General features: G+C 51.2%; 2 protein-coding genes across 3 annotated transcripts in view; one reads left to right on the top strand and one right to left on the bottom strand.

Moving 5' to 3' along the window:
- Positions 1–10549, top strand: part of Tmem266 (transmembrane protein 266) — a 141306-nt gene extending 130757 nt beyond the window's left edge. For both annotated transcript variants that reach the window (XM_004660427.2, XM_045160789.1), the window contains exons 10-11: positions 6965–7027; positions 9372–10549. In XM_004660427.2, coding sequence (XP_004660484.2) covers positions 6965–7027; positions 9372–9967 — 659 coding nt within the window. In that variant the 3' untranslated portion in view covers positions 9968–10549. The remainder of the gene's footprint in view (positions 1–6964; positions 7028–9371) is intronic.
- A 12617-nt stretch (positions 10550–23166) lies between these two features.
- Positions 23167–25423, bottom strand: part of Etfa (electron transfer flavoprotein subunit alpha) — a 77302-nt gene continuing 75045 nt past the window's right edge. The window contains exon 12 of the mRNA XM_045160469.1: positions 23167–23424. Within this exon, the coding sequence (XP_045016404.1) occupies positions 23386–23424 (39 nt within the window). The 3' untranslated portion in view covers positions 23167–23385. The remainder of the gene's footprint in view (positions 23425–25423) is intronic.

The raw sequence follows: 25423 nt of genomic DNA, 5'->3' as shown, positions 1-25423 counted from the left end.
CGGGGTCCTTAGGCTTCACAGGCAAGCGCTTAACCGCTACGCCATCTCTCCAGCCCCTGAACCTTTTTAAAAGAATATTATTTATTACAGAAGGAGGAGAGAGAGAGAATTACAATGGGTACCTCAAGGCCTCCTGCCCCTGCAAATGAACTCCAGATGCATGCACCCCTTTGTGCATCTAGCTTTATATGGCCCCTGCCTGGACCTTTAAAGTGTCTTTTCCACCAGTTCTGTGTCTCCAGGATCCCAGCCTGGATGTGAGCAGCTTTCCACAGTCTGCAAGTTCAAGTTCACAGCTAATCAAAGAACACAGCAACACTTGGGGACATTGCCAGTGTTCGTGTGGGTCCACGCAGCCTGCTCCGGAAACCCCACTGCTGGCTTTCCATCTTGCAGCCTGGGGCTTATAAGAGCCACCTGCTTACGCATGGAAAGTTGTGTCCTCTTCCTCTGCTTGCTGGGAGTAGGAGATGCTGGTCACATCCTGGGGCCCCAGGGATCTTCCTTCAGGAGATAGCCCTAGGCATTGCTGAGACTCACTGGGGGGGAGCTGCTGCTTTTTAGGCTCCATGCATTCCAGACCCTGCCCCTCCCTAACTCTCTCACTGGAGTCCTTGGCTCTACTGATGGCATTGGAGGTGGTGGTGCTTGCTCCTTAGCCAGTCACCTACAGACCCCCGGGCATTTAGGCCCACAAGAAGCCAAGACTTGGGAATAGAGGATCTGCAAACCAACTAAGCCTTGCAAATAATCCCATTTGTTCTGGGAGAGCTATGAAGACTTGAGTTCCTACCAATCCATCTCGCTCTTCCTCTCTGAGCAGCTCCCACAGCAGACAACTTCCAGGAGGAAGAGGAGGCAGGGCAAGAGGGAAGAAGGCTGGGTCAGAGTTGAAGCCCACTTGAGCCATATGTCACTCACTAGCTAGGTGTCATGGGTTCTTTGATGACCTCTCACCAGCCTGGAAACTAGGAGGAGAGGGTGTTTAAATAAAACAGGCTCAGGGAAGTACCATGGGAAGCACCACACCAGCAGCTGTGGAGCCTGCTGATTCTCTCTCTCTCTCTCTCTCTCTCTCTCTCTCTCCCACACACACCTGCCCTGAACATAGGCACCCACACATCCAGTTGTATTTCTCCATCTGCCATTTCCCAGCCAGCCCCAGAACCCTCAGGGGCACCGCCAGGGCCCCGGAAGCAGAGGACAGAAGGCAGAGACTGTGGGAAGCTCCCATAATTCATAGCCTGGAGTGGTTCAAGGATACAGGGCATCTCCTAGTTGATTTCACTCTGACCAGGAGCCGTGGCCCGGGAGGAATTTCCATGACATTAGAAATTACAGTCAGACAAGCAAGGAACATTCTGAGCTACTCTGGAGATTTAGAAAGGGCAGCGTTTGTTGGTGCCTGTGACTTCCAGGCCAGTAGGTCTTCGTGGCCCTCTGCATGCATGATGAGACACAGACAACCCGGGCTTTAACCCGCAGACATAGCAGTGAGTCACAGGAGCCCTGGGGCAGGGCCAGCGTCACCCCTGCAGGGTCACCACTCCTTAAGTGGGGGAAGGTGGCCCATGAGGGGCCAAGAGGGACTGGCGGAGCCCGAGCCCCAACCCTGTGAGGAGGAACTGGTTCCCCGCAGTTGCCAGCAGGTCACAGTCAGACAACGCCGACCAGCTTCTGTTTAGACTTGCTCTAGCACAAATCATTTTTAAAACCTGGGCTGCAAAGTTCCAGGCTTTGAGGCCTGCCAAGTTCATGGTGCCCCTGTGTAGTCATTAATACTTCTCTCCCAAATTTATTAGTCTTGAAGCTCGCCCATAACTTATGAATTACAGCCCCTGGTAGGCATGCCATGGATTTCACCATATATCACGGGGAACTTTGGCGTCCCATGTTGCACCAGTGTCCGGAGAAACTGCCACAGAGGTGCCTGCAGCCAGCCCACTCTTGGCCTTTCCACCCTGCCAAGCACAGCAGGCAGGGCCCTGAGCTGGCGGAAGGGTTTGTCCTTGAAGGGGACAGAGCCTGTGTGCTCTGGGAGGAAAGGTGTTCTTGTTGGCTCAATGTGTGTGAGCCTGTTGAGGGTGCTGGGGAGCCCAGCCATCCCATTGCTAGTAGGACCAGACCCGGAAGAGCTGCGCACACAGTGGCATTTGAAACAACCTGACCAGTATGAGTCAAGACTCAGGTCCGGCTTTATGACACATGACCTGTGTGGTCATGCGGGGTTCCCAGAGTTCAAGGCTCTGTTGTCACATTCTTGAAATTCTTAATACTTTTTGAACAAGTGGCCTTCAATTCAGCAGTTGGGCTTATTTCTGAGCCCCAGTGTTTCCAGAACAAGAATAGCCCAGAAGCTGTTCACTGATAAGGCCTGGGTGTTGGGTCACCTGCTCTGCTCCCCCATCTGACACACATCAGGTGCTCGGGCAATGTCAGCGTCCCCTCCCAGTGAGGGCGGCCAAGCCAAGGAGCAGCAAGTGGAAGTGTGGGAGTAGGAGCCCCAGCCAGGACTCGGGACACTCCCCCATATCCCACAGGCTTTTGGATGTGGGTCTCCATAGGATGGACAGTCAGGCACTCCTGCCACTGGGCTGTGCAGAACCCAACTGTCCCAGCACTTCTAGGGCACCCGGCACAGCCTTTCTCACTCCCTCTGCCTCCATGGGCAGGTTGGAGGCTCTGCCCGAGGGATAAAACCCACAGAGTGAGCAGCGCCACCAAAGCACTCAGGCTTTCAAAGGATTAGTAGGGGTGGGTTTGTAAAGTGCTCGTGCCCGGGGAAGAAAGGCGCCGGCTGCACAGCCTCAGCAGCTGCCATGGAAGCCACCTGAGACTTCAGGGCCAGCGCCAGCTCTGTGCGCCCGTGGATCTGGGACGGTGAGGGACTGCCCAGGGCTAGACACTTGCCACCTCAGTGCATCTACACAGCTCACCGGCAGCGGCAGATTTCTTCTCCCCATTTTTTTTTTTGGATGAAGAAGCCAAGCCCAGAATGGCTAGGGGATTTGTCTGAGAGCACAAGCCAGTGTCCTAAAAAGCACCAGGGACTATTCTGTTCTGAATTTTCTATTTTCTTTTCTTTTTAATTTATTTTATTTGAGAGAGAAGGGAAGGGGAGAGACAGAGATATAAAAAGAATGGGCACGTCAGGGCCTCCAGCCACTGCAAACAAACTCCAGATGTGTGCACCACCTTGTGCATCTGGCTTATGTGGGTCTTTGGCTTTGCACACAAGCGCCTTAACTGCTAAGCCATCTCTCCAGATCCTGAATTCTCTGTTTTTAAAAATATATTTATTTTATTTCATTTATTTGAGAGAGAGAGAGAGAGAGAGAATGGGCACGCCAGGGTCTCTAGCCACTGCAAATGAACTCCAGATGCATGCACGCCCTTGTCCATCTGGCTTACGTGGGTCCTGGGGAATCGAACCAGGGTCCTTAGGCTTCACAGGCAAATGCCATAACCACTAAGCCATTTCTCCAGCCCCCTGAGTTCTCTGATTTTATCTCCTTCTTGCTCTCCAAGGTCTACACAGCTCAGTCCTCTGTGAGTTGCCTCCTTCATGTCCTTACGCTGTGTCAGTGCTGAATCAAAACAAACCATAATGAAGGGGCTTGCTCATAGGCAGAAGGTGGACAGTACCTCATGAAGCTGGCCCAGGTGCCCACCTGCCTTATACCCTGAGTTTCCAGTTCTGACCCCCCAATCAGTCAAGTGACTTTATAATCCATTCTGTGCAGAGAACATTGCCTGGTAACTCTGCAGCCTCTTGAGAAGGAACTGGGAGATCATTCAGGCCACAGTCATTAGTCCAGGCCTCTACCATAGCACCTAGCATATTTCAAACTGAAGTACTAGGAGAGACCTAGTAAAATGCAGCACCTCCAGATCAAAAATGTTGAGACCCCTGTGCGGACGGTGACCAGAGCTCAGCTCCAGGGGCCGGCTCTAGGAGAAGGCCATCCAGGGACCTGAATGACATGTATCGAGCCAATGTCAGCACTAAAGAAGTCCAGGCAGGCCTCAGTGCTACCCATGGTGGCCCCAAAGGGAACAAACACCCTGGACACGACCCCAGTGGTCACCTAGAGACTAGGGTTGGTGTCGCACACATATGGAGAACCAGCAATTCCATATAAACCTGTTATAGGCAGAGCGAAGGGCAAAGGGAAGCCATGAGTTCACACCTAAGGCTAGACACAGGGCCATGGCAGAAAAGTCAGGGGACCTGTCCTTGACTAGTCACAGACTTGACCCAGTGGGAGTAAGAGCGTTGGTGAGGAAAGTGCACAGGCCTCAAGACATGACCAGAAAGGAGGGGTCTCAGCTGGGATTGGGAGACCAGTCACCAGGGGTGGAGGCTGTGGGAAGGTGGGGGGAGGACTTGTGTTTTATTCTGACTTGTTGAGTCACCGGGGAGCTGGAGGTCACCCAGAAGTTTTCCGGAGACAGTTGGCCAGACCAGTCAGGGCACAGCAAAGAGGTCTGGGCTGAAGGTCACCCGGCTGAGGTTATTTTTATCAACAGCTTAACTGAAGCTATGAGCATGCCTAAATAGGTGGGCAATAGCGAAGTGGGAGGGGTATGGAGCGCCATGCTGGGCTGAGCAGAGGATCAGGATGCCTGCAGCAGGCCAGCTCACTTTTGGGATGGTAGACGAGAAGACTTGGTAGGGGTTACACGGGTGCAGGAAGGGGAAGGCCCAACCTCCTGCAGGGGACAGCTGAGCATCTGCCCCGCACTGGCCAAGAGCTCTGAGCCAGCAACACACAGAGAGGACATTCGACTGCTTCAGAGGGATGGTTACACCGATCTTAGAAGGATCTAGCTATTAAATAATCATGACCTGGCAGAGCAGTGGCAAAGATTAAAGATGCATGGGGGGGGGGGGCGACTGGAGAGATGGCTTAGTGTTTAAGTCGCATTGCCACTACAAAGCCTAAGGACCCAGGATCGATTATCCAGGTCCCACATGAGCTGGATGCACAAGGGGGCGCATGCATCTGCAATTTGTTTGCAGTGGCTAAAGGCCTTGGCGTGCCCATTCTCTCTCCTCTCTCCCTCTCTGTCTCAAATAAAATTATTTTTTTAAAGTTAATAAAAGAAGGGGCTGGAGGGATGGCTGAGCGATTAAGGTATTTGCCTGCAAAGCCAAAGGACCCAGGTTCAATTCCCCAGGACCCACGTTAGCCAGATGCACAAGGGGGCGCACATGTCTAGAGTTTGTTTGCAGTGGCTGGAGGCCCTGGGCCTTGACATGCCCATTCTTTCTCTCCCTCCCCTTTTCTCTGTCAAGCAAACAAATAAATAAATAAAAATTAAATTAAATTCAAATTTTAAAAAAGATGTACCTGGGAAGTGTGTAGTGTCTGGAGCTTTGGGGGCAGACAGCCCCCAACCTACCTCCTCTCCTCTACCTCTGCCTGGAGGCTAAAGTGAAGCCTTCAGTGGGAAAACTGAGAAGCTGGAATTCAGGGGACAGGGACGCCAGCGGGGAGGCTTCCCAGCAGATGAGGCTGCTCAGAGGGAGGTCCGCTTAGACTGTGAGGGGCAATGGGCTTATCCTTTGTACCCACGGACAGGGCAGGAGCAGGCCCTACAAGCACTGGTAGGCATTTTCTGACCAAGACTGGCTGCCCTGCTGATGAGTGGCAGCCTCAGGTCCCTGACTACCCCCCAGAGGCCTGGACTCCTTGCTTCATTCAGAACCTGGCAGAGGGGCAGGCACAGTGTGGCTCTGTTAAGCACAAAAGAGTAGAAGCTGGGCTGGAGGGATGGCTTAGTGGTTAAGGCGTTTGCCTGCAAAGCCAAAGGATCCCGGTTTGACTCTCCAGGACCCACGTTAGCCAGATGCACAAGGGGGCGCACGCGTCTGGAGTTCATCTGCAGTGCCTGGAGGCCTTGGCACGCCCATTTGTCTCTCTCTCTCTCTCTTCCTGCCTCTTTCTCTCTCAAATAAACATATATATTTTTTTAAATAAAAGAGTAGAAGGTGTCCAGTGACAGAGTATTCAAGAATATCAACAAAGAGATGGGAGTCCCCTGCCTAGAGGAGTGTGGCCTGGTAAGGGGCCCTGGCAGGGGAGTGCTTACTGCTTTGGGGTTGAGGAACAGGGAAGATGCCTCTGGGCCCATCCACCTGCTCTGTATCACCTTCAGGGCCATCTAGCCCAGCTACAAATAGTCTGTAAGAACCTCACCAGAAGGCTTCATGTTGCAGATGGAGAAACTAAGGCTGGGACAGGGACACGACCTGCCCAGGCTCCTATGACGGGCCAATGGCAACACCAGAACACACTCTGAACAAGTGAACTGGTCTTCCTGCCTGACCTCATGGTCCAGCAGTCTCACGACTCCCCTGTTTACTGGGAGGATCCACCTCTGCTTCCCAGGGCGGCCGGCAGAGCTAGACGGCATTTCCAGCACAGGTTATGGACAGCCGAGAGAAGCATGCTGCCAGCTAGCGCGGGGGGCAGATCCTGGAGCCAGCCTGGGCCCTTCCCTCAGGTCCAGCATTAGTGCAGGACACACCTCTGACCGCAAGCATTTGAAGATCAAAAGAGGCCAAAAAAGCTTTTACGAGCCAGGCCTCCACGTGGGCCTGAGGGCAGACTAGCTTCTGCAAAAGCTCAGGTATATCTTGGAAGGTGGCACCAGAGAGCACTGGGTCTGTCACCTGTAGACGTCAGTCTGCATAGAAGCCCAGTGGTGTAGACCACAGCTCTGGGAGACCCTGGTAGCCTCCCCAGCCTTCCAGTGAGGTTGTGTCACAGACCTTCTGTGTGCCTGGTCTCACCCTAGGAACCTGCCCTACTTGTTAGCTACTTTCATCTTCATAGAAACTCGGGAGTATAGCTGTCACTACCCCCACTTTCCAGACAAGGGACAGAGGCTCAGAGACAGTCACTTAGCTAAGACACAGTGGCGCGCCATCAAATGCACCTTTCTCTGCCCTTTATAGAAGCCGCGGTGAAAGATGACATGAACAGCTACATCAGTCAGTACTATAATGGACCCAGCAGTGGTAAGTCTGGGTTGGGGAGGGTCTGCATGCATCAAGATCTCTATGCAGGGCCGGAGAGATGGCTTAGCAGTTAAGCGCTTGCCTGTGAAGCCTAAGGACCCCGGTTCGAGGCTCCATCCCCCAGGATCCATGTTAGCCAGATGCATGCATCTGGAGTTCGTTTGTAGTGGCTGGAGGCCCTGGCACACCCATTCTCTCCCTCTCTCTCTCTCTCTCTCTCTCTCTCTCTCTCTCTCTCTGGTATCTATCTATCTATCTGCCTTTCTCTCTCTGTCTGTGGCTCTCAAATAAATGAAAACAAACAAAAAAAAAGATCTCTATGTAGCCCCAAGTCGCCTGTGGCCCTGGCAAGGTCTATACCCATGCATGGTCAGGTACAACCTGGCCAAGCTTCAGAGATCACAGCCTACCATGTGTGGGGCCTGTTACCATAGCTGCGGGCAGCGCTCAAGGTTGAAATACCTGGTGTTTCAGCTTCCAGCAAATGCTAAAGTGGGAGCCGGGAATGCTGGGGCTAGAGTGGGCGGGGAGGGGGTGCTGGGATCACCCACTGATGAAAGCTATAGGGGGAAAGCGGCTGTAATACACAGTGGCCTCTGCTCCCAACCGGAGGTAACCCTGATTGAGAGTGAACTCACAGGGGACAACCGCCTGGAGAAGCAGCAGGCCACGGGCGGTCCTGGCCAGTTTGATGTGTCCTCACCCTTGAAAAGCCCCGGGGATGCCTCCTGGACTTTCCTTAAGGGGACATGGATTTTTAAAGTGATGTCCAGATTCTTAGCAACTTGCTTTTCTTTATCTGAGTGTTGTCCGCCCCAAGACTAATCATTGTTGGGAAGACTAGCTCTGATCTAGTCTTAGACCTTGAGTTTGGATTTCACAGCCCTTAAAATACTTGCGTGCTCCATTTTAAAGGTTTATTTTTATTTACTTATTTATGTAAGAGAGAGAAAGAGAGAAATAATGGGCCCACCAGGGTCTCCAGCCACTGCAGATGGGCTCCAGGCACACGTGCCACCATGTGCATCTGGTGGACATGAATTCTGGGGAATCAAACCTGGGTCCTTAGGCTTCACAGGCAAGTGCCTTAACCACGAAGCCATCTCTACAGCCCCCACACTCCATTTTAAAGATAGAATATTAGTTTGTGTAAAATGTATTTGATTTTTCCAACGCTGTTTAGCTCCTTCAGGCTACTCCCCCCCACTTTTTTTTTAATTAGTTTTCTATTCTGCAAGTACAGGCAGTTTGGTACTATTATTAGGCTCATCCATGACCTACCCCCTCCCCATTGGCCCCTCCTTGTTGAGGTATATGGGTCGTGCATTGTGGAGTTAGCCCACAGTTACTGGTTTGATAAATGTCTCTGTATATCATGACCCAACTTCCCTTTTTTTTTCCCCTTTCTCTAAGCCTTACCCAATCTGCTGGCTTCAGAGTTCACCGCCTCCAGCCCAGGCCCTTTCCCAGTCCACTCCTTCACAACACGGGGGAGAAAGTTCCGACCCTATGTCGGCAGCAGTCCGCGCCCGTGCTTCTCACTTAGAGAAAAGAGCTGCTGAGTATTATCCGCCCCAAGGCTAATCATTGTCAGGAAGGCCAGTTCTGATCAGCCTGGGCTTCACACAGGCCCATCGAGAACTACCAAAAACCTGTGTTCTCAGCCTGTTTTGAGTTAGCTGGGATGGGTTAGGTTAGGCTTTTGTGGCAGTAATCCTGCATCTCTGTTAAGTAAACTAGCAGAGACCCCCCCCCCAGGCAAGTTGTCTGGGGCTTCACTCCTAGGCCTTCCAGCCCCCAGCCCCCAGAAGTCAACAGCCATCACTGCTGACCCGCAGGGCCAAGCACTACCTGGCTCATTAAGCTTCTGCTAAGAAGTATTGCAGGGGCTGGAGAGATGGCTTGGTGGTTAAGGCACCTGCCTGCAAAGCCTAAGGACCCAGGTTCAGTTCTCCAGGTCCCATGTAAGCCAGGGGCACAAGGTGGCACAGGCATCTGGAGTTCATTTGCAGTGGCTAGAGGCCCTGGCACACCCATTCTCTCCCCGAACCCCCCCATTTGTGTCTAATAAATAAATCAGTAAAAAAGATTTTTTTTAAGAAATATTGCAGGCTATTTCTCATGGGGGACTGACTAGAGTGACACAAGCCTGTAGTTCAGTTCAATAAAGTGGGGCGACCGGAAACCATGTTCTCAGAGACCTCCGTCCACCAAGGCTGCCTCCCAGGCCTGCCCACATTCGCTGCCGGGCCCCGTACCAGGATCCACTTCGCCATCCTCGCTCCAGGTCCGGTCAGGTGTGGCCGATGGCAAAGTGTGACTAACTCCGCCTCCTTTCCTGCAGACAGCGGGGTCCCAGAACCAGCAGTGTGTGTGGTCACCACAGCTGCCATAGACATCCACCAGCCCAACATCTCCTCGGACCTCTTCTCAGTGGACCTTCCCCTGAAGCTCGGCGGCAACGGCACGTGTGCCAGCGCCACCTCCGAGAGCGCCACCCGCTCAACCTGCAGCTCCGTCACCAGGGCCCAGAGCGCCAGCAGCCACACACTGGGCTCCTCCACAGACTGCAGCACCGCCCGCGAAGAGGCCTCCTCGGAGCCCGGCCCCCCTCCCCTGCCACTGCCGCCCCCTCCCAAGCTGCAGATGGCAGAGGCCACGGTTCAGGACCTGACGTCCTCCCTGTCTGAGGACCCCTGCCCATCCCAGAGGGCCTTGGACCCAGTCGCCCTGGCCCGGCCTAGCTCGGTAGGCTCAGCCCAGACCAGCCCTGAGCCGGAGCACAGAGTGACTCTGTGCAACCAGAGGAACCAGGAGGCCCTCCCTGTCCTTCAGATCCAGCCTGTCATCCACTTCCAGCCCACCACAGCCCGGCTGGAGGAGAAGTTCAGATCTTTGGAATCCAAAGAGCCAAAGTTGCACAGGGTCCCCGAGGCCTAGAGCCTGCAGATCAGTTGGGTGGGAGGAGAGGGAGACAGCCATCTCGAAGCTCTCTCGGGACCCCAGAGGCCATCCAGGGCCGCACACATGGGGCCCAGGATCCAGCCTGGCCTCCCTCAGGGTGCTGCCTGGCTCCAGGGAGGTGACTCCAGGCCAGGAGGCCACTCGCCTCAGACCTCAAAGCCCAGAGCTGGCGCCTCCTCACCCCTTACTCAGGAGAGGGTGGTGCTCATGGCTGGGTTTTTTTTTGTTTTTGTTTTTGTTTTTGTTTTTCCTGTTGTTGTTTTGTTTTTAAACCATTTTTACAAAAACCAGCCTATGGCCCAGCTTTAGCAGGGTAGAGTGTGGGGGCCAGCTCAGCCTCTTCCGTTGCCTTCGTTCCCGATGCCCACCCAGGACCCTCGGGAACAGCACTGTGAACAGGGGCTGCTCAGCCCCACCCCAAGCCGTCTTTTTTTCTGGGAATGCTGGGGAGAGCCAGTACAATCAGAGACCGCCATCTGAGCCTATTCCATTTGTCCTCATCCTCTCATTTCGGCATGAACGTTTCTGAGCCCTTTTCCCACAAATCTAGAGTTTCCACCTTCATGTGACAAGAAGGGGTGGACATGGGGCGGGGGGCGGGCCGTGGGGGGGGGCAGGGACAGCCATTTTCCGACCTTGGCTTTAATAATAAAAAAAAAAAACCAGCTGCACTGCAACTTGCCTTGGCTGAAGTTTTCCTTTGGTTGGCAGCCCAAGCGAGGCGTCTAGAGTGACTTGCTGGGGACAGGGTTAGCCTGGTACAGAGTGGCCCAAGCCACTTCACTCCCCGCTGGCTGGTGTCCCAGAGGCCTTACAGAGTGGAGGTAACCCCGAACCTACCTGGCTATGTGGCCTGGGCCAGTCCCTTCCTCTCCCGCATCTCACTCCTCTGCCCTCTTCCCTGACAGCTCCCAGCTGGCCCTTGATGAAGAACTCCACCCTATGACGCCCCATACTCACCAGGTCCCAAGCTGAGTTCAGCACCCTGTCCACAACCCTTCTCAGCCCTGGCATTGCCCTGTCCTATGCTCAGTTACAAACATGCATGACATCATCAGCTGTCCTCTCATCCCCAGGCACTCCACTTTCCAAATTTTCTGTTTTTATGTTGTTATTATTATTATTATTAACAGCATATTTCATATGGCTACATCATGTGTTGGTACCCCATTTTCCCTCATCCCTGACCCCATTCCGCTTGAGACCCTCCTCAGTGGGGTTGCAGGTATTCCCCATGGGCTTGTGGTTTATGCATTGTGGGAGCAGCAGTCAGTTATTTTGGGGGGATTGCCTCTGCGCATAATGTCTCAACCTGTGACTCTTACAGTCTTTCTGCCCCCTGTTCTGCAAAATTCCCTGAGCCATGGGGGGGTGATTTTAAGTCTACTTCAGTGATGAGCCTTCAGTGATGAGCTCTTAGGAGCCTCTGGATCTCTGCTTTGGTAGGTATCAAGTATCCTCAGGGTCTGTCTCCTTCACCCTGGTGCTGATTACCAGGAACAGCATGGAAGTACCACTCTTTTTTGTTTTTATTTTATTTATTTGTTTATTTGAGAGTAACAAACAGAGAAAGAGGTAGACAGAGAGAGAGAGAATGGGCATGCCAGGGCCTCTAGCCACTGCAAATGAACTCCAGATGCATGAGCTACCTTGTGCATCTGGCTTATGTGGGTCCTGGGGGAATGGAGCCTTGAACTGGGATCCTTAGGCTTCACAGGCAAGCGCTTAACCGCTAAGCCGTCTCTCCAGCTGAGAAGCAACCTCTTGCTCGTCTCCCCATTCCTCTGTGGGTTCCGCTGTGGCTTGGCTGAAGCATAAGGCATAGTTGTCATAACCTTGTGAAGGCCCAGGTCTCCACTGGGCTGACTGGCAACGCTGTCCTGGCCCAGCCTCTGGTTTCCACACCACCATCGCATCTGCCCAGGCTGCCGACCCTCCTCTCCCCTGCCTAAAATCACACAAAAGGTTATGTGTCTGTGACCACCATGTTTGCTTTGCTGTAGGGAGGAGGTGCTCGTTTCAGGGTCCCCACGCCTCCAGACAATGACTCAGCAACTTGTGAACTGTGCACACTTCCGATCTCTTCTTTCTCCCCCCTGCTCTGTCTGGGTTCTTCTCACTGTGCCAGTCTGTAGCCTGCCTTCACTCTAGTAGGACAGGCACTGTGCTTTGCAGGTGGGCGATTGACTTAGCCCCTGACAGGGCAGACTTCCATAGTGCCATCACCATCCTTCCCCTGCTACTCTGGGCTCTAAGCCCAGGTCTTGCTTGAATCTCAGAACCCATGTAAACCACAAAGCGTGGACATGGAGCCACTTTGGAAATGCAGCTGGACAGTGCCCCAAAACCACGAAGAGACCAGCAGTTGTCAAAGGTGTTAGAGGTAGTGTCCAAGTGCCGGGCGTGGTGGCACATGCCTTTAATCCCAGCACTCGGGAGGCAGAGGTGGGAGGATCGGATCACCATGAGTTTGAGGCCAGCCTGAGACTACATAGTGAATTCCAGGTCGGCGTGGGCTAGAATGAGACCCTATCTTGAAAAACTGAAAACTAACTAACTAAATAAATAAGGTAGACTGTATCCAGCTGAGGTGTCCCACCGGAAGGCTTTTGTAAGCAGAGCAGCCGTCTGGTGACAGCAGCTTGGCTCACAAAATTGCACAGAACAGTTTCCCTTCCTGAGCCTGCTCCACACATCAGCAATCCTGTGTAGAGGCCGATTTTTCAGATAAGAACCCCAAGGCTCAGAGAGGGGGTAGAAACTTCCTAAAGTCTACAACACTAGCCCCCCCCAAAGAGGCACTGATGCGGAGTCCTGGCACCGTGCTGGGCGCTGACGCTCCCAGAGTTTAAAGCATTTAGAGGTAAAGCGATTACTGTCATGGGCAGCAGGTGACTTGAGGTCAGTAGAACAAGCACCAGCAGGATGAGGAGCCAGTGACCTATACCTGTGGGACTCAAAACAGTCCCTATCCTTAGCCAGGACCCAGGTCCTAACCCAGTATGGCTGCTGCTGTAGCCACTGGGCTGGGCCTGGAGGGAGAGCACTGTTGGCCAGCGCCCTCCTCTGCTATGAGCCCCGAACCACAGGATGGTGGAGGAAACCTTTAAAGGGATTTACGTTTTCTAAACATTTTATGCATGTGAGTGTTCATTTGTATACATGGGAATACACATGTGAATATGTGTGTGTGGAGGTCAAAGGACAACCCCAGACGTCATTCCTCAGGCGTCTCTCACTGGCTTGTAGCTTGCCAATTAGGCTATACTAGCTGGCCAGTAACCCCAGGGATTTACCTGTCTCTGCCTCTCCTCTGCTGGGATTACAAGTGTGTGTCACAATTTACACGGATTCTGGGGGTCAGACTCAGGTCCTTAAGTTTATAAGACAAACACTTTATTGACCAAGCTAATGGGGAAATTTAGAAGAATAAGACTCTCAGAATTAGTTCTTCTATTTGTGTGATTTATGAAGTCATTTTTCTATGAGAGAGAGAGGGAATTGATGCACCAGGGCCTCCAGCCACTGCAATCGAACTCCAGGCACATGCGCCACCTTGTGTGTCTGGCTTAGGTGGGATCTGGAGAGTCAAACATGGGTCCTTAGGCTTTGCAGGCAAGTGCCTTAACCGCTGAGCCATCTCTTCATTTTCTAAAGCCTTTTCTATGTAGTAGTTTTACACTGAGTTGCAAAACCGATCCATTCCCAGAAACCCTGAACAGGGAATTGTGGGTTGTCTTCTCAACAGAGAGTTAGCTGGTAGACCATTAAAACAAATAGGATGTCTGGATGGTGGGGCAGAAGAGCAGCCGAGTGAGGGACACCTGCTCAAGAGAAGTCTAGGATTAGGAGGAGGAGAGGGTGTGTCGGGAGGGGGAAGGGACAACATGGAAAAAGACAGATGGGACAGGTCATCGCGGCCCTGATGCCAGGGGACTGTGTCACAGAAGGGAGGTCAGCAGAGCCTGCTAGCTGCAGAGCGTTGATCAGAATAGGGACAGGTGTCCAGAGGAGGGGGGGGGCAGCTGCACATGGGCACACAGGGTGACAATAATGAGGGTGGAGAGGGTGGAGAGATCCGACAGGCAGGTCTTGGCACCCCTGCGTGGGCAGCGACGGGGAGAGATGAGGGAGGAGAAGCCAAGTTCCAGCCTGTGGTGCCCGGAACGCTGAGACGTGTGGCCAGCTGTGTCCTGGCACCATGAGTGTGAAGAGGAGACGGAACAGGAAGCATGGAAGTCCTATCTGTAGACTCGCCTGTCCTTCCTCCAGAGAGAGGTGTAAGCCAGGCTTGTTATACCACCCCAGGAAGGTGCTGGGGCGGGTCCCTCAGGCCTGGCATGTACGAGATGGAGGGCAAAGGTTTGGCTTTCTTGGCTCCCAGGAGTGCTATAGCTAGGGGCTGGTGGAGATGGGCCAAGCACTCCCCGGGAGGTGTTTGCTTCTTTGGAAAGAGGTTCCCTGCCCATCCTCTCCCCCCCCCACCCACTTTTCAGAAGACCCCCTTTGGAGGCCCAGGGGAGCTGTCTGGGGCTCTCCCAGAAGGGAGTACAGCCTGGATATCAGCTTCCGTCTGCTATAGGAACTAGAAAGTGACAAGAGCAATGGCAACCACTTACTTCTTGTGGCGACAGATGGCCTTTACAGCCTCTGCTCTACGTCGCAGCCCTGAAAAGTGGGCCCTGCCTTGCAGGGGAGAAAACGGAGGCACAAAATGATGATGTAAGTCGTCCCGGTGCACACAGCTAACTAGTGAACTGTTGTGGCAGGATTCAAACCCAAGGGTGAAATGCTATGCTGGAAAGGATGACTCGAGCCAGGTAAAGGTTCAAAATCAGGAAAGCCACGGGCAGAAACCAGAACTCTAGCCTCTGTGGCTGTGCTAGGTCCGACAGGGCCGGACACCCCTGCTCAGCCTATACCTTTAGTTTGAAATCTCAAACCCACCACCAGACCTTAAGATCCACCCAGTGACGCTGCCTCCAGCCAGGTGGCTACAGATGCAAACTACAAACTAATAAAACATTGAATATATTGGAGGTCATCTATTCAAACTACCACACCACTGGAACCTTAGAGCCAGCCTCGTGACCCTGGGGTACTATCCTGACATGCTGAACTCAACAGCAAGGACATCAAGGCTCAGAGCCAATCATGCTATGGCCAGCCTACAGAAGCCCCACAGCCCTGGCCTGAAGCCACCTGGCACTGGGAGCTGTGAGGTCTTTGCTTAGTGACAAAACTGGTCCCGGCCCAGCCTCAGCCCCAGCCCTAGCCCAGCACAGATTTCAACCCAAAGCCTGGCTTTTCAGATCAGGTCACACAGGTGAGGATAAGAAGACCCTGTGTGGTTAGAAACGAGGGTAGTGGGTGTTCATTACAACATGGTAACTCCCTTCTCACTCCATGACTAGGGCCAGTCAGGAGACCAAAGCTCTTATCCGTAAGCAAGACCCCAGAGCTGAGGGTCTACTCTCTGGGAGCTGTTGAGAGATCCAGATGAGATGTCCAAGCCCACCACACACAAAGCCCCACCCAACACTTGTATAGAGTCACTTAATAAGGAACACCCCACCACCACCACCACCAACACCCCGACTCTGAGAGTTGAGCCAGCTACACCCCAGCTTTCATTAGACATCTCAGGGCTAGAGTGAAGTTTGGTGGTCCTCATCCACCCCCACTCCAGGAACTGCTGTCCCTGACCCAGAGTAGATCGGAGCCTGAGCCCCTGAATTCCCAAGCCCAGCCCTGGTTCTTCCATCTTGCTCCGTGATTCCAAGAAAACCCGTGAGCCGCTCCCTCCCTCCCCTGCACAAGAATAATGACTCCTGAGCTCCCCGCCCCGGAGGGTTGCCTGGATAACTAATGACATAATGGAAGGGAAAAGCCCTTTGAGAATGTTTCAAGGGAAACACAAGCTGAAGGCATCCTTATTAATAATAGATGCCTGGGGCGCGTTTCTGCCAGTGCACGCTCAGCACTTCTGGGGCGGATGCCCAGGAGATGCACGCTTATTTCATTCGCCGCCACTGATAGTTTGGTGTGGGGAAGGTGGTGTGGAGGACGGATGGATGCCCCGATGGATGCCCCCGCTCGCTCAAACAGGCAGCTCCTGAGCTCATCCCTATTTGTTCCCTTGTAAACAACATCTATGAGCCATCCAGTTAGGCAAGAGAGTGCACTATTGTTCCCCCAGATAGGAGGAACCTCACCTGCTCCTTTCTCCTCTCCAGTACTGACTCTAAACCTACCTTTGCCCCAGACTAAGTGAGGGAATCACAGCTATTATGAGGTCTTTATTTACTTATCTATTTATTTTTTCTTGGCTCTCCTGCTCAAAAGTTTGTTTTTTTGTCTCCTGGTGCATTGTTAATTTAATTATCCAAAGAAAATGATGGAATGCTTGCTAATTTATTGCCAGCTACCAAAGACACAGTGCTGACATAATTTTATGCAGGGCCCCAGGCTGCAGTGTAGGGGAGCAGGCTGCCTATTCATCCTGAAACAAGCAAATGAAATTGACTACCCGGGAGATCAATCAGGACATTAAACACTAGGATGAATGTGGCAGAATTCCTTGTGCCCGAGATTTACAGGGCACCTTTCAACCCGCGCTCCAGGAGCCTTCTCGACATCAATTAGGCCTCCCAACTAGGGGGACTCACCTCCGCCTTCACTGCCTAAAGAAGGGGCGCGGGGCTGTAGGGCTGGACTGTGCTCAGTATCGCAGGAGAGATCCAGTGTGAACTGCACCCCACACGGCAGTACCAAGACAGCTGCTTCCTGAGTAGAAGCCTGGAGGGAGGTCAGACGAGAAGAGGTCTTGAGAATGAAGGCACAACCCTTGCCTTTTTCAAGGAAAGAGTTGGTTACGTTCTTGGGAACTTGTGCTTTGCCCATGGCTGGGCCCTCTGCCTCGGATGCGCCTTTGCATCTGGCTGACTCCCTTAGGGCCTTCAGAACTTGGCTAGCTGCCACATCTTGCCCCTCCTCCACCTCAGACCTCCACAGCCCGGCTGGAGTACGAAGTAGAGGGACTGGGTTTGACCCTGCAAGCTGGGAGTCCTCGGGCTAGTTGGAAACTCTGGGTTTTCTCATCTGTAGTATGGGGATTAATTGCACCTTGTAGACTCGTGGGACGTAAATGAGATTATGTGTATAAAGGGATAATCATCTTGGGTTAACACAGCCCTGAAAATGGTGATTAGTGTCCCTACCCACATGCTGTGTGATCTGCCTACACAACCACACATTAAGCATAAAGATTACCTAAAGACACCATTTTACTGATGACGTGAATGTAATCTTTAGCGGGAAGGAAGCTGGGCATGATGGCTCTATACTCCCAACACCCAAGCTGAGGTAGAAGGATATCCATGAGTTGATGCCAGCCTGAGCTACGCAGTGACTTCTAGGCCATCTTGGGCTACAGAGTGGGGCCCTATCACAAAAATAGATAAATGCTAAAATCAGTTAATTAATTAAAAATAAAAATGAATAAAAGGAACAGGACGGATACTGGGGTATCTCAGCAGTATACTAGAAAGGGCATGAAAACCCAAGTATCCTGGTGATAAGATCAGATGTCCCCCGGGAAGGCCCACACAGGAACAGCCTTTTGGGAAGCCCATAAAAGGGAGGCAGCAACCCCCCTGGCCCACATGACTGACTCGTTGTAAGAAGGAACAAAGGTGATGTCTAGCAGGTTGAATCTTCCAGAGCCTGTGCTCTCAACAATGTGGATGCCACGGAAAATGAGCATCAGTCCCCTTCAAAGGAGGCCCCACTTTTACCACTGCTCTTTGTTCCTAATGACACGCTTGCTACTCTGAGGCAATGTGCATTAAGGAAAGAGGGGTGTGATACAAGGAAGAAGCCACGACCCCAAACCACAGTCCAGTGTAGGTCCCCAACATGTTGCTGCCCACCATGCTGGTCATTATCTCTCGGGCCATTTCTTCACCCAGAAGGCAAGGGTCATGGTAACCCACTTCGGAGATGGCTGCACTAGCCATCACTGATGTACCTCCAATACAGTGTATTATTAATAAGTAATATTTGTCAAATTCTGGCTTGTGTGCCAGTTCTACTACTTGTTTTGTGACCTGGGGCAAATTCCTGAGCATCTGGTTTCTCGACTATCTCTTCTTCTTCCCATCCCTGATGGGACTGAGTGCTATGTAAGCCAAGGATTATCAGTAAATGTCTCCATTTGGGCTCCCACAAAGATTCCCTCCCAAAAATCTAGGGTTACATGAAATTGTGACAGTATATCACCCTATAGGCTCTGCTTTCCAAGGTTATCAGTCAAGCCTCCAGCTAACCATATCCATCTGTTTCAATCAATAGCGTTCTCCGGGTTTCCCGGTTTCTTTAGCTCACTTTTATGTAGACCAAAACAAAACCCCTAGTCAGAGACAGCGTGAAATGTGACCAAGCTGAACATTCCTTCCAGAAGGAGAACACAAGGTGCATTTACAGCTGAGGTTTCCAAGCCTCCAACCCAGCGCAGACACGCCCAGGTTCTGGCGGCAACACGGCTCCCCCCGCTAGCCTGGGAGGAAAAGCCCGCTCGCTGCCAGCCTCGCCCTCAGCGCTGGACCCATTTCCACAGTCTCTGGGGGCCCATTTCGTAGCCAAAGAGCTTTTAGCCAAACCCATCCAGGGCATGAGGCCATGTAACAGCTCGTAAATGGCTCCCATCTTCACTTCCCCTGTCTGTCATCCTGAATGTACCACATGGTTAGAGGATAGTCCTCAGGTTAGGTTATGTTAGCCCTTCCTTAAAAACTGGCCAAGGCTCTCCATTTCCAGTGCCCCTAGTAAGACTTGTTTGGGAGATTATGCATGGCGTGCGCAATATGCTAACATATGTAGCTTCATATGTATGTTTGGAGTATTCAGCCTTCACCCCATATATCCAAAGATTAAAAACCAAAGCTACAGAGAGTCAGAGGCAGCTGATCTCAATATCCACTTACTCCTTAGCTATTCACTTGTGGATCTGATCACATTCCCAAGAAAACACAGGGGAGGGCTAGAGACATGGCTCAGCAGGTTAAGGCTCTTGCCTGAGAAAACCAAGGACCCAGGTTTGATTCCCCAGGATCCACATAAGCCAGATGCACAAGGTGACACATGTGTCTGGAGTTCATTTGCCGTGGCTAGAGGCCCTGGCGTGCTCATTCTCTCTCTCTCTTTCAAAATTTTCTTTTCTAAAGGAAAGCATTGTGCAACAGCCAGCAGTTTTAGAAAAAGGTGTGCAAAAATGACTTAAGGGTTCATTTCTTTTGGTTAACTTTCCCTGCAAAATAGAAAGAAATCTCTGTGGCATATGTCCGTGGTACCAACATAGGTCTGGCTACTGAAATGGCAGTATCGTTTGAGAGCTGAGTTGGAGAACTGAACTATGAGCTCAATGATCTCTACAAACTGGCTTCAGTTCCTACCACTCTCAACCCACACGCCTAACCCTTTACCGTCTCAACTATCCACATGAGCTCATTTTGTTTCACATGCTGATCACAAAACCTCCACACCTCCAAGAATGGCATGACTGGCTCACAAAGGCATGCATGTGTTGACAACATGCCCAGTGTCTTCTTCCTGTTTTTGTTTTTTCAAATTTATATTTTATTTGCAGTCAGAGAGCAAGAAGAGAGAGAGGGAATGGGCATGCCAGGACATTTTGCCACTGCTAATCAACTCCAGATGCATGCGGCACTTTGTACATCTGGCTTTTACATGGGTACTGGGGATTTGAACCAGGGCTGTCAGGCTTTGTAAGCAAGTGCCTTTAACCGCTGAACCATCTCTCCAGCCCGTTCCCTGTTTTTATTTGCATCTCATCACATCTTTGCTGGTAACTACAAAGTCCACAAGGGTAGAGACTATGCCTCTAATAGCTTGCAACCTCAGAAACTGGTATGATATTGCCCTGTCAACATCAAAGCTATTTCAGGCAGTGGCTGGGCCAGACTCTTAGTGTTTGCTCCAGAATTCCACACCCAGCTGTTGAGCCAGGTAACCCTGTGAAAACATTCCCTGCAGCACTGCTGACAGCCTGTGGGCCCTGGAGGAAAGCTGGGAGCAGGGCCATTCCTGGGTCTCAGGCTGTGAGGAGCATCTCTACTTTCCCAGGGTCTGCCCCCCCCCAAAAAAAAACTAGGCTACCCAAATCCCAGAGGCACACATGTATCAGTAAAGCACGTTGCCTTCCCCTCCCCCCCCCCGCCCCCAGTGCTTCCAGAGTTGTGAGGCCAGATGCAGGGTCAGTATGAACTTTTTTTTTGGCTTCCCTTTAAAAAGCAGAGATAGGGCTGGAGAGATGACTCAGCAGTTAAAGTGTTTGCCTGCAAAGCTGGAGGGCCCAAGTTTGATTCCTCAGTACCCACATCAACCAGATGCACAGGGGGGGCACGTGCGTCTGGAGTTCGTTTGCAGTAGCTGGAGGCCCTGGCATACCCATTCATGATCTATCTATCGATCTATCAATCATCTATCAACTATCATTTATCTTTCTATCATCTACCTCTTTCAAATAAATAAAAATTTTTAATTAATAAAAAGGGCACCTCAGGTCACATCTTCTGGCATGAGTTTCAACAGCTTGCCCCCCACCTTCCACAGCTGACTCAGAGAGATATTCTAAATAACACTTGCAGGCTGGTCACCATGCTGGAGTGACTATCCCAGAGCACTGTCTCCTTTCGACCACAGTCCTCACTGTGCTCCGCCCACGTGGCGCCAATCGCCCAGTGCTCTTCATCTGTGTCTGGTGACTGTGCAGCTTGTCTCTCTGTCGCTTGAGTAGAGGCGTGGGACAATCACATCCTAGGGAAGTCACTGCTCTGGAGCCAGAATGCCCAACTTCAAATGCTGGTTCTCATTTCTAAGTGGTCAGAATCGGGCAAGTTGTGTAACATCTTCGACATCGTCCAGCTTCCTCACGGTGTGTAAAATGGCAGTGATCCCAGCACCTGATGTAGGGTCACTGGAGGACTGGAGGGGTATTAAAATGCTATAACACAGTGCCCCGCACACAGTAAGCGCTGTGAATGGTCTCCGGCCAAACACAGACTGTCTATGTGACAGGGTCCCCTAAGACTGGAACACATGGGCCTAGGGAGATGGATACATAAGGTCTGCAGTTCAATCCCCAGTACTCACGTTAAAAAGTTGAGCATGGGCCAGAGGGCATGGGCTAGCTTAACAGTTAAGGCACTTGCCTGCAAAGCCAAAGGACCCAGGTTCCACTCCCCAGAACCCACGTAAACCATGTGTCTGGAGTTTGTTTGCAGCTGCTAGAGGCCCTGGCACACCCATTCTCTCTCCCTCTCTTTTTCTCTGTCAAATAAATAAAATAAATAATAAATTTGAAAAAATATATAGAAAGTTGGGCATGTTTGCACATGACGACAGCCCCGGCACTGAGGGAGGTGGAGGCAGCAGTATCATTGGTCAGGCAGTCTAACAAAAAAAAAAGAAAAAAATAATCAGTTAGCTTCAAGTGCAGTGACAGACTCTGTCTCAGGGAAGTATGGTGGGACGGTGATACAGGAGGACCCCTGAACCCCTCTCTGGCCTCCACTCTGTACAGAGGTGCATACTCCCTCCGTGCGCGCACGCACAAATGACTACGGCATAGCTGAAAATTTCCTACCGTGTGGTAATACCATAGTGCAAGTCACTACTCACGTGTCTGTGGCAATGCTGGTGTAAACAAATCTACTGTCACATAAAAAGACACAATTGTGCACACCAGGTACGTTGTAGGTAGGCCACCTAGGTGTGTGCAAGTACACCATAGGCTGTCTGTACAATATAACCCGCTAACATCTCTCAGAACTTTACCATTGCTAAGTGATTTGTGACTGTGCCTGGCACGGTGGTGATGATGAGCTGTACCCAGTAAGTGCCAGTTAAGTGCTTGGAGCTGGGCCAAGGCAGTCAGAACAGGAGGGGGCAAATGAGCAACCAGTTTGACTGAAGGCAAGGCACTCCCTGAACCAGTGCCACGTCTGCACAGGCGTCTCTGCATACCATGCCTGCCATGTCTGCTGCCCACGTAGGGATGAGGGTAAATGGAGAGGCCCCTTGGCAGGGGCCTCAAAGAGAACAAGACACAGAGATCACTTCCTAGCAGCGACCGAGGCCATGTGCTCAGGCAACTTCTGATGCTCTTCACTCCTCTGAGCAACAAGGGGCAGAGTCGGTCTGACAGTCTCGGGTTCTAAGGTACTAGAGTGGCCACTTGACCGCTGTCCTCTCACCTCATTAAAAGAAGACTGAAGTGACAGGCACCACTTTCAAAAGCACTTCACAGCAAGTCACTGTGGATCAAAGAGGACCTGCCTACTCAGCAGAGGAAGGACCCCAGGTGGCCACACAGGGACTAGCTGTCCCTATGCCTCTCCCCCACTCATCACTGGTCACTTCCTCTTTCTCTCTTGTCATGTGCATGACCAGGTCACGCTTCTTCCGCTTTGCTCATGGACGGCAGTGCTCAGCGTTCTACTAATCAGTGGACCCCTATGCCCCCGGATAGCTGCCCATGTCTTCCTGCAGGCCTCATGCTAGCTTGGACCCAGGTGACACACCAGACCCTGGCAGTACCCAAAGTAAGAGTCGGAGTGAGTGCTAGAAATAACCACGTGTGTGGCCGACTCGGGGGTCTGATTGCTTTTCTCAGAGAACACAAAGGAAGCCACCAGGAGAGCGAAGTGAAAGCCGGAGCATTTGCCGAACAGAAACATACTGTTTCACAGTTGCCCTTCCTCCCCCGTTCCCCGTCCTTTATAGATACCAAGCCCTACAAACTGACAAAAACTTAAAATGAGACAGAAAACTGAATTTAACTGAAGCCAACTAAATACTTGCAGCAAGGTCAGGTTTAAGTCAGGTCGGCTTCTGTCACATTAGCTATGGCTTTCTGAAGACTGCAGTGAAGTGTGTTTAAGGTATGCACACTGAGTAGCCAGGCCTCTGGACTTGCTAATCTAGTTTCCATCTTCTGAGATTTGCCCTTTGGCAATTACACTAGGGTGTCCAGGCTGGGGGGAGTTTACATGTTTACAATCTTGTCTAAAACACTGAGCTCTCCGTGAACAAGCAGGTGAGGAAAGATGTTTTTACTCTCTTCAGTTCCCTCTCTCTTTAAGAAGTGAGGCATGTTTCTGACCTAAAGCAAAGCTTTATTATAGGTTTTATTATAGAATTAGAAAATTTCAAAAAATAATTGTTTGGAACCACATACATTTAAAAAAGAAATATAACAATAGTCCCATCAAAAGGCATAGTGGCTGCTGTTAGAATTTCCCCCTCAGGTTATTAATTTCTAGGATTTCAGTTGAATACTGTGACAATTTTCCTTCTTGAGACATAATCATGATTCATTTTTTCTTCAGTATCTCAGTCATTTCAGGAACCACCTGCAATACAAACAAGAACAGTAATGAAGAACCTGAGCCTCCTCTAGGACACAGCCACAGCTCTGGGCAGGATGCGGAGGCCAAAAACAATGCAAGTCCTGCTGAGCACGAGGGGCCCCTCCAGGCCCAGTACTCCCTGCTCCCACCCAGGAGGTAATCACAAACCCTCCGTGGGAAGAACTGACTGAACGCAGGCTGGCAGGGCCTCTGGCCACCTCATGCCCAGATACCTTTCTCCTACAACCACAAAGGTAGACGTGACTGAAAATACAAAGTGGGAAGCTCAGGTTTTATTTCATTGCCTGGACTAAGGAGTGAACACTTTTTGCCTTCACGTTTTCCCAGCATTCTTATTACCTCTAGCGCATTCCTCACTTTCCTTCAAAGTCTATACCAGTCAGTAGCTCAGTTAGAGCTCCTGTCAACCTCCTGTAGCACTGTTCATTCACTTGTGCATTCATTCGTTTTATAAACACTTTGCTTTCCCAGCATATATTGCTATTATTTGGAACGTTAAAATGAAAAGAACTTTCAAGTCAGGCATGGTGGTGCATGTCTTTAATCCCAGCATTTGGGAGGCAGAGGTATGAGGATCGCCCTGAGTTCGAGGTCACCTTGAGACTACACAGTTAATTCCAGGTCAGCCTCGGCTACAGTGAGACCCTACTTTGCATTTTTAAAAAAAAAGGAAAAGAAAGAAAGAGCATTCAGTATCACCACTTTTTACTAAAATCAACTATGCCAATGCTGGCTGGTCAGCAGACAGTAAGAAACCCCAGCAGGGCGGGGGGCGAGGTTGGCATTCTTTCTACCCAAGGGTTTGGCCTTGGCAGTGCAGTGGCTGTGCCCAGAGCTTCCAGTGTGCAGCTGCTTTGTGACAGCCTGGACGATCAAGGCGAGCTGTACAGAGACTGCAGGGGAATGTCATACGGACTTCTGAGCCCAGCCACTTGTGTAAAATATCAATTACCCAGGCTTGCAAGGGGCTGTCGCTGTCCTAACTCACAAAGATCCCAGTTGAACTCGCCACTGATGAATATAGCCTCTCAATTATTTAAGAGAGCTACATTTCCATTAGGTGGAAATAATGTGTTCGTACAAAATTTATTAAGGAAATTGTCGACATGTTGTTTCTTCCGAATGTCACTTTGTCTCCAGCCTATTAAAAGGCCCATGTTTACCATGGAGCCAGCAGGCATTGGCTCAGGGCGGCATTAAGTGCTGGCACCACTTCCCCTGGCTTTCCTCGGTGGAGGGACCATGAGCTCATGCCAGCCACACAGATGACATGCTATAACCAAGCCTCACGTGGGCCCTGTGTGCTTCATGAAAAACTGGCTATAGCTCAACTTCTATTTCTAGGAGGTGATAAGTTAATTTGCTTTGGAATGTGTAATTTAAAAAGAAAATCTTGCAGAATGAATGTCCCCTCATCACTTCCCCCACAAAAGGGTTGAGGAGGCTTTCCCTGTTATTTATCAGACCCTTTTTTTAAAAAATTAGATTAACCTCAGACTTCCCAAGGATTCCACAAAAACCCCTTACTTAGGAAAAAGTGAAGTGCTGTCTGATGATCTAGGCACACAGCAAGATCTGGATTCGATTCTTGGGTTTATTCTCTTAGAGGTGTTGCAGGAGTAGCTCCCTGTTCACCAAGACCAAACGTGAGACTTAGTTTACAAGAAGACCATCTCCTGATAGGGTCACATCGTGAGCGTGTTTACTCCGGGACTAGAGCTGGGAGAGGACAGCAGGGGTCCTAGGTACGGGATTTCTCTTCATGATGATACACAAGGTACCAGGACTAGATAGTAGATAGGGTTTGCACAGCTCTGTAAGCATACTATGGATCAGTGTGCATGTCGTTATAAACGAGCGATTCTGCTCCTTGGTCCATACTTCAAGGTAGTTCTGAGACACAGTTTTTCTCTGTCACCACGGGTCTGATTCCTGCCCACAAGGAGTTCTGTCTTTTCTCATTAGGGAGAAGAGATAGATG

The sequence above is a fragment of the Jaculus jaculus genome, chromosome 10 (genome assembly GCF_020740685.1).
Source record: "Jaculus jaculus isolate mJacJac1 chromosome 10, mJacJac1.mat.Y.cur, whole genome shotgun sequence".
Lineage (NCBI taxonomy): Eukaryota > Metazoa > Chordata > Mammalia > Rodentia > Dipodidae > Jaculus > Jaculus jaculus.
This window is presented reverse-complemented; position numbering and strand designations above follow the sequence as displayed.